The sequence below is a fragment of the Notamacropus eugenii genome, chromosome 5 (assembly GCF_028372415.1).
Source record: "Notamacropus eugenii isolate mMacEug1 chromosome 5, mMacEug1.pri_v2, whole genome shotgun sequence".
NCBI lineage: Eukaryota > Metazoa > Chordata > Mammalia > Diprotodontia > Macropodidae > Notamacropus > Notamacropus eugenii.
Genome location: NC_092876.1, coordinates 210069662 through 210088128, shown reverse-complemented (window position 1 = coordinate 210088128; position 18467 = coordinate 210069662). Strand labels below are relative to the sequence as shown.

The following is an 18467-nucleotide window of genomic DNA, read 5'->3' as shown; positions in this document are numbered from 1 at the left end:
TTAGCGCCCGTGGGTGGAGAGACCTGTGTGGCTGCTGGAGATTCTGTCCCTGAAGCCTGCTCGAATTTGCTCCTCTTGGTGCCGCGCGGCCAAGGCAGGGCTGGGCTCTGCTCCGGGTCCAGTGCGTGACAGATCTTTGGTGTTGGTTTTTCAGGTCTCTCTGGAACAGAAATCTCCTCCACTCTGTTGTTCTGTGGCATCTGCTGCTCCAGAATTTGTTGGGAGTTCTTCTTTACAGGTATTTTATGGGCTGTGGGTTTTGGAGCTAGCATATGTGTGTCTTTCTACTCCGCCATCTTGGCTCCTCCCCCTATTTTTTAAACTTCTTAACAAAGGAAGACACAAGATATTCTTTCCATGGACTACATAACAATATCTGCTCCATTTTTTTGAGAAAATATTTAACCAGGTTTGCAAAACCTTATACAGTTATATATCCAGGAGAAAAATGATTTTTATCAATTTATTATCAGTTACAATTCAACTACTACAGATAGGATAAGTGAGGCAGCAAAGGAGCAGCTCAAGAAGCTACTTAGATGAGGAGTTCATAGATAGAGAGTTCAAAAGTACTTAAGAGGTTATCTAGTGCAGGGCTTCTTAAACATCTTCCACTCTTGACCCCTTCAGAGCATCTTAAACTGTGGCGGTGAACCCAGTTTTTCTAGTCCAATTCCTTCATTTTACAAGTGAGGAAATTGAAGCCTAGAGAGGTCACACCACTTGCTCAAGGGCATACAGGTAATACTAAGTGGCAGGTTCAGAATGGCAAACGAGGTTCAATCACTCTGAACCAAGCTTGGTTCTATCACTTGTTCTTTTGTAAATTATACCTGTCAGAGGTTCCCAAAGTGAGTGATACCGCCAGCTGAGGAACACTGAAATGATCCAGGGGGGCAGTAGTAGCTTCAGGTGCAATTGGGGAGGATGGAATACAAATAAGGGGGTAGTGGAAGCATAAGGAAAGAAGAGACGAAAATTCTGAGAAACGATTCTTACATGTTTCCTCTGTTGTATAACAGTTAAAGTCATAGTGGTTACATTATTTTCAACAATCACGTCCATAAGTCTTAAATTTTCTCCCCTTCCTTATATCCTCCCTCCCTGAGACAGCAAGCAATCTTATATGGGTTCTACACACACATTCCTATTAAATACATTTTCACATTCGTCATGTTGCATAGAAGAATTAAAATGAATTGGAGAAACCATGTGAAAAACCAAAACAAAACAAAACACAAGAGAAAATGTTGAGGGCTAGGATGGAATGCAGTGGCAAGTTCAGGATAGAACTTCGGGAAAACCTGTTCTCTGAGACTGTGCTCATTATCATCCAGCATTTATCTCCAGGCCCCCAGGGTGTTGCTGTCTCTGTGAGATAAACAAGAGAACTACAGAATACAAGGGATATGTAAAATAGACAATGCCCTTCAGGCTAACTTTCTTTAAGACAATAAGACTGGCCAAATTACTAGGACAGGAGACAAGTAGATTGTCACATAGACTTGCAGTTTCTGTCTTTAAATACCCTGACCCTCAGATCAATAAATGGGGTTGCCCTATCTTCTTCTGCCTGCCCGTATCTTTCTTCTTTACCTCTTTCACTGAGCCACGTGGGGACATGGGCTGTCCACCACAAGAAAATAGTCTGCTTCATTCTGTGTTCTGATTCCATAGTTTTTTCTCTGGATGGGGATGGCATTTTGTATCAAGAATTCTTTGGCAATGTTTTATGTTCTTGCATTGCTGTGAAGGGTTTAGTCTTTGAGAAACAGTCCTTGCACACTGTGGCTGTTACTTTGTACAGTGTTCTCCTGGTTCTGCTCAATTCACTCAGCATCAATTCAGATAAGTCCTAGGTTTTTCTGAAGTCTGACTGTTCATCATTTCTTACAGCACCAATAGTATTCTGTTCCATTCATATACCACAACTTGTTCAGCCATTCCCCAATTGGTGAGCATTCCTCAATTTCCAGTTCTTGGCCACTACAAAAAGAGCTGCTATATTTTTGTACACGTAGGACCTTTTCCCATTTTTATGATCTCTTTAGGATATAGCTCTAGAAGTGATATTGCTGGGTCAAAGGGTATGCACAATTTTGTAGCCCTTTGGGCATAGTTCCAAATTGCTCTCCAGAATGGTTGGATCAGCTCACAGCTTCACCAACAATGAATTAGTGTTCCATCTCTCCCACATCTTCTCCAACATTTATCATCTTCCTGTTTTGTCATGTTAGACAATCTGATAGGTGTTATGTGGTACCTCAGAAGTGTTTTGATTTGCATTTCTCTAATCAATAATGATTTAGAGCATTTTTTCATATGACTATAGATGTCTTTAATTTCTTCCTCTGAAAACTGCCTATTCATATGCTTTGATCATTTATTGAGGAATGACTTGTATTCTTGTAAATTTGACTCAGTTCTCTATATATTTTAGAAATGAGGCTTTTAAGATGTAAGATTTTTAAAAAAATATTTTTTTGAAATGAAACAAAAAGCCCCAAACTATTAAGTGGTTAAAGTAGATTTCCAGGGAGGGTGCTGAATAATTTCTTTTAAAGGGGGTGGTAGGCCAAATAAATTTGGGAACCTCTGCTCTAAACGTAGTATATGATTGTGTTTGCTTTTTTGACTGCCTGAATCACAAAATTGACTCATTTTTTGCAGTTCACTAAAAGCTCCAAGATTCCACTAAAAACCCTTATTCTCTCACACAATCTCTCTTAGATAGGTGTTCAGTGCACAAATAGGGCTACCCAGCCCTGTTCAGGTGCAAATGTGGAGAGCTACCACTTAATGATACTACTGTCTTCAAAATACCACTCTCCTACTTAGAAAACAGCTTGGGAGATGATCACTTGCTTATGGATAATAAATATGGGGGTTGGGAAAACAGACAATGTAACATATTAAGTGATTCTGTTGCTGCGAGACTATAGCATCTGGAGTTGCTTCCCTAAGCTCTATACTGCACTGAATCAACTTCCTGTAGAACAGGTGTTCTTAACCTATTTTTGTATGAGTTATGGACTTCTTTGGTAGTCTGGGGAAGTCTAGAGACCCTTTCTCAGAAAAATGTTTTGTTATCTACATTCATAACTAAAAGAAATGATAAGTTTCAGTTAGAGATTAGTGAAGTACAGCTGTAATTATTTTCCCACTCAGGTTCACAAAAATGCTAAAATCTATCCACAGACTCCTTAGGAATTCTATGGGAGTGCCAGTGAGTTATTGTTGTGAACCTTGCATTCTCATTCATGTGTGCCCTAAGCCTTGGTTGCCCTGAAAACCCCACTGGACATTCTTTGTGAAAAAGACCAGGACAGTATCAGAAAATACAAGATTTGGGTAATGACATATGACCAAACCTGATTTTTTAAAAAAATCCTATCATCATTGACTTTTCATATACTATCCATGCAAATCCTAAGGCCCAAATTACCACAGATAGTTTCAATGCACAGCCAGACCTGGACAGCTCCACCTATTACCCAAATACTCATTCCCTTACTCCTTTCCCACCCAGTTAATGGATTCACACTAAACTAATTCATTTATATGACTTTTTTCTATTCAAGTAACAATTCATGACTTTCCAAGCACTCAATATGAATGCTCTTCTCCTTGATGCTCAATGTATTAGCTTACTCCAAAACAATAATGTAAGTTCTTTGTTCCCAATTCATCATTCACTACAAGCTGACTGGTTCCCAACCAATCCACAGCCTATGCTGGCACTGAGACTACTTCGTTATGTTTTTTGATAGGCCTGACAAAACACTCAGGAAACAACTGACACATGTGTGATTTCATGATCTCAAGCATGCAGTAATTCTTCCTTTCTAAACATCCCCAACCTCTCACACTCCACAAATATTTTAAGATTAATTGTTGTCTAGCTAGGTTTATCCGTTCATATACATGTGAGAATGATTTCCTGAACCCAGGTGTAAGAATTTGTATTTATTTCTACTAAATTTCATCTTACTAAATTCAACATTTATTAAGTGCCTATTACGTGCCAAGCACTGGATGCAACAAAAGGCAAAAAAAAGTCCCTGCCCTCAAAAAGCTCACAATCTCATGCAATAGACAACATGTAAACAACTATGTAGGAATAGTACTATGTTCTAAGAAATAATGAGCAGATTGATTTTTAGGAAAAAGTGGAAAGACTTACATGAAATAATGAAGAGTGAAATGAGTAGAGCCAAGACAATGCTGTATACAGTAACAGCAATATTGTTTGAAGAGTAACTGTGAAGGACTAAGTTATTCTGAATATTATAAATACTCAAATCAACTAGAAAGGGCCTATGAAGCGACCTATCATCTCCAGAGAAAGAAGTGATAAATATTAGTATGTATAGTATAGTTTTACACACACACACATACAGATATATGGGGTGGGGTAAGGTAAAATGTAGAAAAAAAATAAATCAAATTAAAAACTTAAAAATATATACAAACTATATACAGGAAAATGGGAAATAATTAAAAGAGAGAAGGCATTAGAATTATGAAGTGATGGGAAAGGTTTCCTATAGAAGATAATGAATTGGGATTTGAAGGAAGTCAGAAAATCCAGGAGGTACAAATAGGGAGCTCATTTTAGGCAGCCAGACCAGAAAAAAGGCCTCCAGTAGGTTATTGCAATAGTCCAAGCATGAGGTGATGAGTGCCTGCACCAGAGTGTACCAGAGTATCAGAGGATGAAGGGAAGTATATTGGAATGCCTCTGGCATCTTTTCTGGCATTAAGAAGGACAGGAAGAAGGAATCAGTTGGTGGAAGATGGAGAATGGGGTTTGAATGATGGTGTTCAGAATTACTTAGATCTTCATAATTCCTTAGCTTCATTCCATATGCAAATTAATATGCATGCTATTTATGGTTTTAAATTGTAGAGTAGGTGCTCCTGGTAAGTAGTTTCTTTTTTCTCAGTAAAGTATGAGACAAGGTTTCCTACTGAGAAAGAGTGAGTAGTTGGAGGTGTGGTAGGTTTGAGAAGAAGTTTGGAACAGCTGCCATGGTGAATATGATGGAGAATCAATCAGGGAAGAGTAAAATGCCTGCCTTGCAGCAGTGAGGACTCAGCTGAGATTAGACAACATAGGGTGTGTACTCAGGCAATTTTGTTTTTTTAGTGCCCATAGATTACATACTCAAATGTAAAGTTCCTTATGTTTTTCATTCATCAGACTAAATAAAATGAAACACTAATTTTTTTAAAAATTAACTTTTAAAATACTCCCCAAAGCCCTCCAGATACAAAGTACTATTTTGGGGAGAATATTAGGGTTTACTTGCACACACCTGGCACGCCCTGCACATATGTTTAAGAGCATAAATTTTGAGTGTGCACTGTCAGCATGGATGTGTGACGTTTTTATAACCAAACCCAAAGGAGGTATTAAAAATGACTTAGAGACAATTAAAAGGCAAATCATTCTTACAAGAATTTCAGAAAGTGATCAAAGGGCAGTGCAAGAGAGTCATACCTGACAAAGATGCAAATGGTTATTAATATAAAGAAAAGACTTGTTTGTAGTTTGCTATGTGGTAGGCTCTGAGGACTTTTTTCCACTTTAATATATTATGTGTTACTCTGATTTGCCTCTCACATTTTCACCTTGACCTTAACTTTCTCTTCATTAAATGAACAAAAGACAGCTCTCAGGTTCCACTCTATGCCAATCACCATGGTATCAGGGTCATGATCAGGCACTTATGAACAGCTGGTCATAGGCATAAACAGCTTGCCTACAATGCCATCACATCCTGTGCAACTGTCCATCCTCATAGCATTTGCCACCTTGAAAATTTCTCAACTAATCTAACCTTCAACTCTACAGCAGGGCTGAGAAAGAGGGAAGGACCTTGAGAGACCTTGATCCACATGGTTTAAAAAATGTTAGGATCTTAATATTTTATTTAAAAATTGTGAAACCTGTCAGGTGATCATTATCTCAAGGACCTGTAATTCTGCCATTGTGAAAGCTCCTTCAAACCACCCAGATTATTGACCATTTATATCATCATGGAGAGATACACAAGCCTCAGTAGGGATGACTTCCTCAAGACCAAATACATAGGGTCAGAGGTAGGATTTTAACTCAGGTTTTCCTCACGTTGAGTCTAGCTCTATCTCCTCATTATATCACATCTATGAAATATCAAATTCTATTATTAACTTTCTATGATCATTCGTGATTTCATTTGGAAACAAATGGACAACTAAAGAAGGGAATATGGAGAAAGAAGAAAAAAAGAATTGAACTAAGTTAAATATCCTCAATCAAACTTTAAACATCAAAAGAAAAAAACCCTAGAAATTTCACAAAAAATACTTAAAGCTAACTCCCTGTAACTCTGACAAAATTCAGCTGAGTTAGAACAAAGATTGGAACCTTTCAAAATTCCAGCACTGTGGGGGACTTAAAGCAAATGAGAACGTTTTGCTTAAAGAACTCCAAAGAAAATACTATGATTTCCCTTATTTCTCATTCTGGCATATAACAATTCTCATCACATTCTAGTATTCTGCCACATTCCTGTTGCTGGGTCCCCAGTGGAAATGGAAAAAAAAACTAACTTTTTTTTTTTAGTAACCATTTATATTACTCTAGGCTGAAACATCATAGATTTAAGACTGGATATGACCTTGAAAGTCATCTAGACCAGGGCTTCTTAAACTTTTCCTACTCAAGACCCCCTCAGCACTTATTAAAGTGTGGGTCATGACCCGAAGTTTAAGAAGTTCTGATCTATACCAACATCATTTCACAGATTAAAAAACGGAAGGCTAAAGATGTTAAGTAACTTGACTGTCATATAGTGGCAGGGTCAGAATTTGAACCTAGAGCCTCTGTCTCCATATTTGCTAGAGGTGTTTGCCAAAAGCAAAGCTTATACATTTCTGGTACCTCAATGATAATTTTCCTTATTTCAAAGGTGAATGAAATGAAAAGTGTTATGACCATCCTAGATCTGATCACAACAAATGAAAAACTAGATGAACTTAAAATGATAGGAACTTTGAGGGGATGTGAGCAGTTATCTTAGAATCTGTGACAGAGGAGACATAAGCTCCAACAGGAGCACTAGATTTTAAAAAAAAGTTTCAATGCCTTTTTTTTTTTCTACATAGCAGTATTTTTGGCTATCTACCTCTGTCCTGGAATGGAAACCATAAAAACTCATTATGTAAAAACAGCTGATAGCGATCTTATTTGGCAATGTATATATCTTTCTGTGAATGTAGTCTCCTGCCTCTGCCAAAGAAAGGAAATTATTTGCATTATCTATTTTCTGGGACCAACTGGTTTTTGCAATTGCTCAGAATCTGGCCTCCTTTGAATGTTCTTTTCATTTATATTACTGCAATCAGTGGGTGATCGTCCTTCTGGTTCCGTGAATTGACTCTGCATCATTCATCAGTTCTAATGAATGTTCTGAACTGCTTTTTGTCATCTCTTACTAACCAATATTTCCTTATAGTCTTATACCTCAATTTTCCAGCTGCTCGCCAATTGATAAGCGCCAACTTTGTCTCCAGTTCTTTGCTAACAAAAAGTGCTACTGCGTTTTAGTTGTGTTATATATATTTCTATCTTTGACCTCCTTGGGGTTTATTATGCCCAGTAGGATTGGCAGGAAGCAGTCAGCAATGTGATGAGGACAGGGACTCAAAAGGACAGTGTAGAGCTGAACTGGTTTATTACTAAGGAGTTAAGATAGGGAAAAGAAGAGAGAGTGGCTGGTAAAGGAGAGATGGCCTGGATGGTGGTGGTTGTCCTTTGTGCTTGAAGAGGACCAAAATGTCATCACTATGTTGGGACCAAAGTACAGTGTGTCCAACTTTGGACCAATATGAACTCAGGAACAAATAGTCCATGTGAACATTTGGAGTGGAGTTGGTTCTACATTTGAGCATCCCATGTTTCTTTTGAGTTACCATAATTCTGTTTTGAGCTACTGCCATAGGGCACAGCACCTTCTTTGATGTGGGTATAGCATGCTGGATGGTCCTTGCCAGTGACTTCCCATGTCTCACAACTGATTCCAAAGTTCTCCAGAGAGACCTTGAGAGTGTCCTTGTATCGCTTTTTTCTGACATCTGTGTGAGCACTTGCCTTGTGTGAGTTTTGTCTTTTATGTAGACTTGTGTTTGGCATTCAAACAATGTGGCCAGCCGTCAGAGTTGTGGATGCTTGGCAGTTCAGCTCAAGAAAGGACCTCAGTGTCCAGTACCTTACCTTGCCAGGTGACCTTCAGAATCTTCCTAAGACAATTCAAATGGAATTTGGTCTGGAAGAAAACTGGAGGTGGATGTATTGGAAGACAATGAAAGTGGACAAAAACTAGGATTTGGTAAGGGAAAGAAGGAGAGGTAGAAAGCCAATAGATTACAGTCAGAGAAAGGTATTTTGGAAATCTTGAACATGGAGGTAGGGCATTTGTGGGTGATGGTAAGATCAAGTGTATGACCATCTTTATAGCTGAGGTAGGGAAAAGAAGTCATGACAAATGACAAACTGAGTGGGATTACTGGCTCAAAGAACAATAATAAGTAATCGGTTTCCTTGTATAATTCCAAAATGTGTTCCTGCAAAGTTTGGACCACTTCATGGGTTCACCAATAGTGCCTTAGTGTACCTTTCTTCCCACATCCCTCCATTACTGACTACTTCATTACCAATTGACTGGGTGTCAAGAGAAATAATGAGTTGTTTTAATTTGCATTTCTCTTGTTATTAATGATTTGGAGTATTAACCTCTAGATTTTCAAAGGGCATATTTTAATCAGTTCAGAAAAAAGAAAGATGTTATCCACAATATAAAATTCTTCAGGGGTAATCAACTCAAGAGGAATGGAAAACTCCCAAGAATTATATTTACCCAGAAATATTTTTATTCAAATCTTCACATAAACAAACCATTCCTATAAAGAAATGGTATAAAAAAACCTCAGAAAATTGGTTGTGAAAAAGTTTACTTTAATATTGTAAACACATACTTTAAAGGAAAAGGCAGTTACATAATGTTAGCTTTATATATGATGAACATAAATAAATTTAATTCAACATGATAAAGAGTAGATAGACATTAAGAAATTAGAAAGCCAATCTTAGAGTAAAAAAAATTGCTAAATATATAAAACAGGATCTTAAGCACCTGTGCAACATGAAGAATCTCACAAATGCAACAAGAATAGAAAGATCCAAGACAATCTTTCATTTAAAACCATGATAAGGCTATAGCCAACATACCATACTTAGGGCAATTTTGCTAACTAGGAAAAAAGAATTATGCTTGTTTATAGAAACTGACAGGATGAAGCACAAAAGTTACGGTTTATAACAAACTTTCCCAGGTTGAACCTCTGATGGTGTAAGAATAAGCAAATTAGTATTTAAGCAATCTCCCTTTCTTGACAATTGTTCATATTTGCTTATATGGCTCTGCTCTGACCAAGCCTTCTGAGCAGCTCCTGATGCCAGCCATAGTAGTTAGCTATCAAAAGGAAGAAATTATAGATAGAAAAAAATTACAATTTTCTTCCCCAAACTGAAAGTGAAATGTAAACAGAGGAACAGAGGAAGCTTGGTAAAGACTAGGAAATATAAGATGCAGGTTCCAGTCCTGGTTCTCTCATTAATTCTATGAAATAATTGCAGTGACTTAACCTTCTTCTGCCTGTTTCCTCATTTATAAAATGAAAAGATTTGACTAGGATAATCTCTAAGGTCCCTTTTCTATAGTTCTTCTAGATGTTTTGTTTGTGTGTGTGTATGTTTGTGTGTGTGTGTGTTGGGGAAGAGAGAACGGGAGGGATATTTGACCTTGGATGGATCCAAATTTGTCACCTTAGACAAACAATTGAAAATCACCTTAAAAATCTTATGAAATACCTGGTATCCATTCTTTAAGCAGAGTTTTGAGATCAGGGATTTCATAAACAAACATTAGTCTTTATAACATCCTGGAGAGGAGCGAGAGGTGAGTATTATTTCTTTATCATCCATTAGGTACACATATATAATCACAGTGTGAACCAATATTCTGTCTATGCAACTCCTAGCTCAAAGAACAAGCAGAGTTATTCAGTTTTCTTGCAAAATTCCAAAATATTTTACAGGAGAGTTGGATCACTTTGTGTTGAATTTCCATAGCCCCTCAAGTACTGACTGCTGTATTACAACTAACTGTATATCAAGTGAAATAATGAGTTGTTTTGATTTGTATTTCTCGTTAGTGATCTGCCTCATATATACATGACATACTTCAATAAACATCAGAGAGATTAGTCAAAACCCTAAAAAGAAGGAACTTTTTATCAGCTAACAGTGTTGTATCCCCTGAGGAAAAAAAAATACAATCAAAAGCAAAAACAACTTGGTTGCAAGACAAAAGCATATACTGCCTTAACTATAGAAATATTCTACTTCCCTAAAGTAGGAACTAAGGTTGTACAGTGAATTGAATCGGACATGGAGTCAAGGAAGACCTGGGATTGAATCCTGTCTCATACACTGACTAGTCATGATGTTAAGGATCTTGCCCAGGGTCACTTCTCTCAGCCTCAGGCTCCTCATGTGTCAAATGGAGATGGTAAAAGCATCTACCTCCCAAATTTGTTGTGAGAAGAAAATGATATTTGTAAAGCATTTTTCAAACCTTAAAGCACTATATAAATGTTACTACTGTTAGTATTATCATTCTTTGCATGGCCTTATTGCTGAAATATTCATAACTTAAGAGGTAAGAGCTCCTTTGGAAGGTACAGCAGCGATCACCTCAATGGGAAGGGATGTTGCTCTTAGGGAGAGAAGTAGCTCTGAAATCTAACATGTATGTCTTCACCTTATTTAATGCCATAAAAAAAATCTGTTGAAATAGATTTATATTCCTGACACATATTGGCAGTACTGCATGTCTTGCTACGTAAGTTGTCTAACAAAAACATTTTCAAAGAATAATAGATTAATAAGAGACTTTTTTTTTCTGATTCAAAGACCAATTCTTTATAAAGCAGCATATAGATTAAAAACAACTAATTTTTAGTCAGCTTCAAAGCATTTTGAGATCAATGAGTTCATTTCTTAGTTATGGCCACAAAGAGTATCAACCATGTGTCCTTCCAAAGAGATGAAGTACACAGACAATACTGATGGGTTTCACATCCAACTAGGTCAAACCAGAAAAAAAGGGAAATTAAGACCATGGGCCAAAATTTCCTAGATGTATCATTCTTTGTCACAAGAAATAATGACCATCAGAATTTCTGATGTAATGTGTTGCTATCCTAGTGAAGGAAAATACCACTTTAGCACTAGACTAAAAGGGACTGCTGAGTGACATGAAAGCTTTTAGACATTTTCATGTTTGCAAAGAGATGATCTGAGGATCTAAGCATTTATTCCTAATAGAGTAATTCAGAATAAGATATAAATACCCTTAAGAATTTGAGTGGTTAATCACTAAAACAACTGATAAATACTTAATCCTGATTGACTTAAATATACATTCCAGGCCCCATTGATCTATGAAAGTACTCCATATCATTTTGTTTACTTTAGAGTAGCCACTGTAATTTTTTGCTTTTTAAATACTCTGAAGGAACAACACAGACACACACACACAAATTCCATGCCATTAGAAAACCTGTTCATTAAATCACTTCACATAGCAAAATACTTAACCAAAATTGGGGAAATGTGATGAAAATTCTCTATTTTGCTTATCTTATGCAACTAGATTGATAATACAAGCTTTCCTAATCTAATTTTGGTGTTAGAAAGAATAGCTTATTTCAAATTCCATATTCTAGAATTGAGGTGATTTTCTAATCACAATGTTTACTTTTTAAGTCAATTCTTATAATAAACAAAAAGAGGCTATATTTGTAAAAATATATTTAAAAATGTAGGGTTGTAGTGTATTTTTTTTCTTTAAAAAAAAAAACAAAATGTACAATGACAGTAGGGAACTAGATATAAACCAATTAATGACATTCTAAAATTACTTATTAATTTTGAAAATCTCTTAAAATTGGCACTGATATTAAAAGAACTAATTCAAAATAAAATTTAAAAATACAAAAAGCATTATAAAAATTCATACTAAAATAGGAAAGTATCTATAAATATAATTCTTAGTGGATGAATAATTCAAAGTCTAAAAATTCTGATTGTACAGGTCACCAACAATTTTTAAAGTATGGAATATAAAAGTAGGAAGCATGTGTTTCTTTAACTAATTTAGTAACACTAGTTTAATGTAATATAAAAATGAGAATTACAATTCTACTATTTCAGTAATTCTGATATTTCTTAATGGAAGTGCAGTATGCTTATACAAAAGCATACTGTCAAGTTTAGGACCTGCATTCAAGTTTTAGGATTACTTTCTTAAAAAAATATAAACATACAAATGTTAAAAAATGAGGTAAAAAATCTCAACTTCCATATGAAAGCACCTGAAACTTTAAAAGTTGGAGATCCTCCTGGTCTAAGACAGTGATCTCTATATAGAACACCAGCACTCAAATGGCAGTGGTTTGTTGTTATGATGAGGAATTTGAAGCATTCAATGAACAGCAGAGAATCCAGTTTTTTAAAATGGGAAATGATGTTCTTCTGTGTTATTAAAAAACAGGAATCAGATATTCTGCATTCTGAAGAAAATGATTTTGCCAGGGAACCAATGTGGATTCACATAAGGCACCATGCTACAGTAAGGGCAGCCACAATACCATTCAAAATTGCCATGCTGTAGCCCATGTGGAAGGAATGACCTGTCAATCTCCTAGGGAAGAAACAAACCAAAATGTCAATTAGTGCAATAAGATATTATAATTATTCACTTAAAATTTTTAAAACCTGGGAATTAGTTCCCCAAACCTTTTCTAAAAGTTATAATATGGCTGTTAATGAAATTGGCCACTTAGAAGAATTAGTAATTGAATATTCTTTTCATTTTTGTAAACTCCATTTCTCTAAAACTCCAAATGGGATCATAAAGGGTTGGACAGGACTGAAAACAACCATACAACTGAAAACAACAATAATGAGTAAATTAGATTATCTTTGCTGCTATTTACTTTCACCCTAATTTTTGACTTACGTGATAATTAATGGAATTACTAGGCATAGAGGTTCTCTAAATAAGTCCTCTTCTCTAATTGTTAAATACTTGAGGTTTTATTTATGATAAGTTATGCTACATCAACAAAGGCACCCTTTTGAATATAACAGTAATTAAAGCAAATAAATGTTGGACTTTGTTACACTTAGATTTTCTCTGAAATGTGTTCTTCACACCTTGAAGAATTCCTAACTCCTGTTTTTAGTCCACAACACTATCTCCAATACAAAAATACTCTTGATATCCTTTCCCTCTTAATGCAGAAAAAGGGATGAAGAAAGTTAAGAATGTATTAAAAGTATGATTCTTAAGGGGAGGAGCTAAAATAGCAGAGTAGCAGGAAGAACTGAATACAAAGAAAGCCCATCAGACCAAGTCCTGACTGGGAAATCCAAGAAGAAAAAAAATCACAGGTAGTAATTTTTCCACAGTAGATCAGCAACAGAAAATAGGTCTGCAGATACTAGGGAAAGAATCTAGGCAGGAATGGTTCCATGAAGCATTCCAGTGCAAGGAAAAGCTGTGTACAAGGAGAAGAAGAAGAAGAAAAAACTGTGTTCAAGACCCACAGAGGGTCCTGACCTTGTGAAGGTTGCAGGAGTAGGTGCTCACTGGCAGCTCTGTAGCTTATTACTCAGTTACGGGTCACAAGATCCAGGTTAGAAGGAAGAGGGAACCTGTTTCTTGGAATAACATTCCAGGGTGAAGAAGAGTTGTGGACTCTGGCCTGTGTACCTCCCAAAGAACAAGTTCAGAAGTAAGCAGCAGCTTTTGGCTCTGACCTCAATTCAAAGTCTGTAGAGAAAAAACCAAGGTGGGAATCACAAACCAAAGGAGACCATCCTACAATCCTGCTACTATGAACCAACACTTTCCAGCTAGCTTTCCAGGGGCAGAGGCCAGTAGAAGCTACTTTTGCACATAACCAAACCCAGGCTAGCAACTCATCAAGCTCAGACCAGGGAGATAGCTACCAGACTTCATCCTGGATCAGACCACTCTGATAGCACTGAAAGCTTGCAGGTGTACAACCTGTTTCTTAGATCCTGGAATAGCGCAACACCTTAAGAAGGCAACAACGGAACCTTCTCTTTAGAAGTGTGGCAGAGTCCAGGCCTAATATCAAGTCTAAATTCAAAAAGTTGACTGGACAAATGACAAACCTCTCTGCCCAAAACCACCCAAAAAACACCCAAACAGCAACAAAACCCTACCACCCTACCATAATAAGTTTAATTATGGTGGCAGAAAGAATCAAGGCATAAATGTAGGAAAAAACTGATAACTCTGAAACACCTCCAACCAAGGCCTCAAAAAACAAACAACAAAAAAAACAGAGTTTAGGTGTAAGTTCAACTAGAATTCTTGGAATAAGAATTTTTTAAAAAGTTAATTTTTTTTTGGTAGATGAAATGAGAACACTAAAGAAAAAAGTGGAGAAGAAATTAAAGGCACAGAATAAAGAAGAGGAAAGAAAATTAATGTCATGATATGAGGTACAAAACTTAGCCCAAGCAACAAAATTCCTGAAAATCAGAATAGTACAAATAGAAGGTAATTACTCCATTAGACAATAAGAAATATTAAAACAAAGCTAAAAGATTGAAAATATAGAAGACAATTCAAATGACTCACAGCAATAACACACCTGGAAAATAGACTGAAAAGAGATAATTTAAGAATCATTGGACTGAAAGCCATGACCAAAAAGGAGCTGAAATATCATATTTCAAGAAATCATCAGAGAAAACTGACAGATCTTTTGGAACCATAGGGCAAACAGATTCTACCAGTTACCTCCTGAAAGAAATCTCCAAATTAAAACTCCCAGGCACATTATAGCCAAATTCAGGGGTCTCCGGTCAAAGAAATAATACTTCAAGCAGCCAGAAAGAATTCAAATACTGAGGAAAGATAGTCAGGATCACACAACATTTACCAGCTACCACCATAAAGAAGCAGAGAGCTTGAAATAAGATATTACAGAAGGCAAAGATACAGGCTGACAGCCAAAATAAACATACCTAGCAAAACTTGGTATAATACTACAGGGGGAATAGGGATCTTTAATGAAAGAGAGGACTTCTAAGCATTCCTGATGAAATGATCAGGACTGAAACTTTCAAGTAGAGACACAAGAATCAAGAGAAACATTAAAAGATTAATGTATAAGCAAACAAGGATAAACTGTTTACATTCTAATATTGGGAGATGATACATGTCCTCTTCAGAAACTTATTATCATGCATAAGAAGGGGTCATCAAGGTAGTCTAGTTAAACAGAGGGCTGGAGAGGGATTGTTATATCTCAATGACCTTAAGAGAAGAATGGAGAGGGAGAGGAAGAGGAATACATTAGAGGAAAGAGGACGTGAAGATTAGCAAAAATTATCTAATGTAATTAGAGTATAGGTTAAGTGCAATTAGGGTGATGTAATTTGTATACATGTAGTGTTGTTCTATGTGATAGAATACTAGAGCTCTGTGCCTGGAATCAGAAGACCTGAATTCAAACCCAGGCTCAGAATACTAATGTGTGACCCTGGGCAAGGCATTTAACCTCTGTCTGCTTCAGTTTCCTCATCTGCAGAATGGAGATAATAATAGCACCTATCTCAAAGCATTCTTTTAAGTATCAAATGAGATAATATTTGCTTAGCACAATGCCTAGCATAACTGTAGGTGCCATATAAATATTAGCTATTGTTATTTTAGAGAAACTAGGGGAGACTTGAACTGATGCATATTGAAGTGAGCAGAACCAGGAGAACAATTCACACAGCAGCAATAATATTTAAAGACAAACTCTGAAATATTTAGGACCTCTGATCTATACAATAACCAACCATCATTTCAATAGTCTTATATTGAAACATGCTTTTTACCTGATAGAGAGGTGATGGAAACTGTTCTTTTTTTGGGGGGAGTGGAGTGGATATAGTCTTTGTTTTGCTTATGTGTTTGTAATAGGGATATACTTTTACTTTTTCAATGGGAGGAGGAAGAGGAGGTAAGAAAGAGATGTGAAGAATAAAAAGTTTGAGAGACAATTTCTGGGTAATTAATCATTTTATTAATTATGGCTAGCAAATAATTAATAAAAGGATGGTCATTTGGCCTTCTCTCATAAACCAAAAACCAATCTCAAATCTTATATGTTCTTGGATGAGTGAGTGTTCCTGAGAGAGGCAATCAATTCTGATTGGTTAACAATTAATGAGAGAAATACGAGATGGACCTATTCTAATGAGGGGATGAGGTGGGGGAATGTGACTTTGAACATGTCACTCTTACTCCCAGACAGCCCCCAATACTGACAATCTAGCACAAAGGATCTATCCCACTCCCTCCCATACCAACCCTCAAGTCTGAGTAGGACACAATAGGCCAGAATGCACCTAGATTAGATTCTCTTTGTAAGATTTTTCTACCTGGGTAGAAATTGGGTACAAATGGGAACAATTCCACCTAGATAAGATGGTCTATGTGGGGCAAATTTTTGGTCAAGGTCAGTAATGTCCTTCAAAGACTGGTTATATTAATGTATAGGGGTCTATATTTCTGAATGAGGAAATAGAAAAAACATCATAATCTCAATTAATAATTAGTTATAAATATAAGGGAGAAATGATTGTTTCAAAGAAAAGGCAGACTTTTGATTGGGATAAAAAATTTTAAAAAATGAGCTTCATAGTAACGTAGTTCATATAAAACACATCTTAATCTCAATTAATAATTAGTTATGAATACAAGAGAAAATGACTATTTCAAAGAAAAGGCAGACTTTTGATTGGGAAAAAATTTTTAATTAAAAAAAAGTTAGTTTTATAGTTCTGCAGTTCATAGAAAGCAGAATAGATTCCTGTTGGTTATAGCAACCATCAGATCTCCTAGTGGAGTCAAGACCTGAGTTAGGAGCATTGTCAGACAACAAATGCAGAGAAACAGAAAGCAGGGGGTAAGCAGAGAATCTTCCCTTCCAGTTTTAAAATCTTCATTATTATTATTATTTTTCTTTGCTACAAAACCTAGGGGTTAGCTATGTTTCATTCCTAGGTAATACTAATTCTCAATGTACTATAGTACTAAAATCCTGGTCTATCAGGACTCTGTGGCATAGGGAAGAGAAAAATGCTTAAAAATAGTTATTTTCCATACTCAAAGTCTAGAGAAGTTGCTTCAGACAGACACAACAAAAAGAAGAACTTTTATTCTTTCTACTTGCTGACCTACCCAACCCTCACTTACCAGCCCAGGTCCATTTTTAGATATATCTGCAGTGTGGGTAAGTACTAACTTGCATGACTGGATTACACATTACTCAATAAAACAGTTCCATTAATTTTCTTGCTCTTTTAAAAGTAGTGACTTCTCAAGTATTCATGGAACAATGAACATAAACCTATTTTAATCTAATCATAAAGTTGAAATAGCAGTACTGTCATCCACTGTGGCAAAGACATACTGATAGCTTAGATAAATTTACATTAGTAGTAACAAAATGAAATTAACCATGGAAAAGAACTTTAGGATTTACTATTCATTTTTCTCTAGCTTATAACAAAAATAAAAAAGATTTGGCAGGATCTTTTGATCTAAGCACACATAGGAGAACGGACAATGGATCATTAGTAGGTTATGTCAAGACAGAGGTCATTGATGTGTGATACAAATATATCACACCAGCAACTGCTCTGGTGCCCCAGATTTCAAACACCTAGCAGTAATACTTTGATGTTGTTGCTGTTTGAGACCTTTTCAGTTGTTTCTGACCCTTTGTTATCTTGTTGGGGTTTTCTTGGGAAAAGATACTGGAGTGGTGCGTCATTTCCTTCTCCAGCTCATTTTACAAATGAGGAAACTGAGGCAAACAGGGTCAAGTGATTTGCCCAGGGTCACCAAGCTAGTAAGTGTCTGAGGCCTGAGTAAGAGTCAAGAGTAAGACTTGAATTCAAGTCTTCCTTACTTGAGGCACTCTATCTAGTGTTCACCTAGTGGCCACTATAGTATCTTAGGCACACAAAATATCCTAGGGACACAAAGAGCAGAGGGAATATACTAGGAAAACTACCTTAGAACAACAGAGTCTCAAAGCAATATTGCTCTGGCACCAAAAGGTCTCCCTTGGCTCTTCTTCTTAACTTCCAAAAGAATCAGCTCTGTAAGAGCAGTAGCTTGAACCAGCTTAACTAATACTAGCCTAGAACTTGTGCTTCTTCCTGCTGGCAAAAGGAAGTCATAGCTAAGTAAAGAAGCTCAATGCTAAGGAAACTAAAGGTTCATGCTCCTATAGCTCAGTTGCCCTGTCTTCCTTAG

The 18467-nt window shown here is 36.4% G+C and overlaps 1 protein-coding gene across 5 annotated transcripts in view; it reads right to left on the bottom strand.

The window, feature by feature from the left end:
* Window positions 1–18467, bottom strand: part of ARL6IP6 (ARF like GTPase 6 interacting protein 6) — a 70058-nt gene that overhangs the window by 7350 nt on the left and 44241 nt on the right. Inside the window, exon 4 of one of the 5 annotated variants that reach the window (XM_072611995.1) lies at window positions 8985–12812. The exons of 3 other annotated variants lie outside the window; for them this stretch is intronic. In XM_072611995.1, coding sequence (XP_072468096.1) covers window positions 12719–12812 — 94 coding nt within the window. In that variant the 3' untranslated portion in view covers window positions 8985–12718. Of the gene's footprint in view, window positions 1–8984; window positions 12813–18467 lie in introns of those variants that run through there. One more of the 5 variants, XM_072611994.1, reaches the window with a different exon arrangement.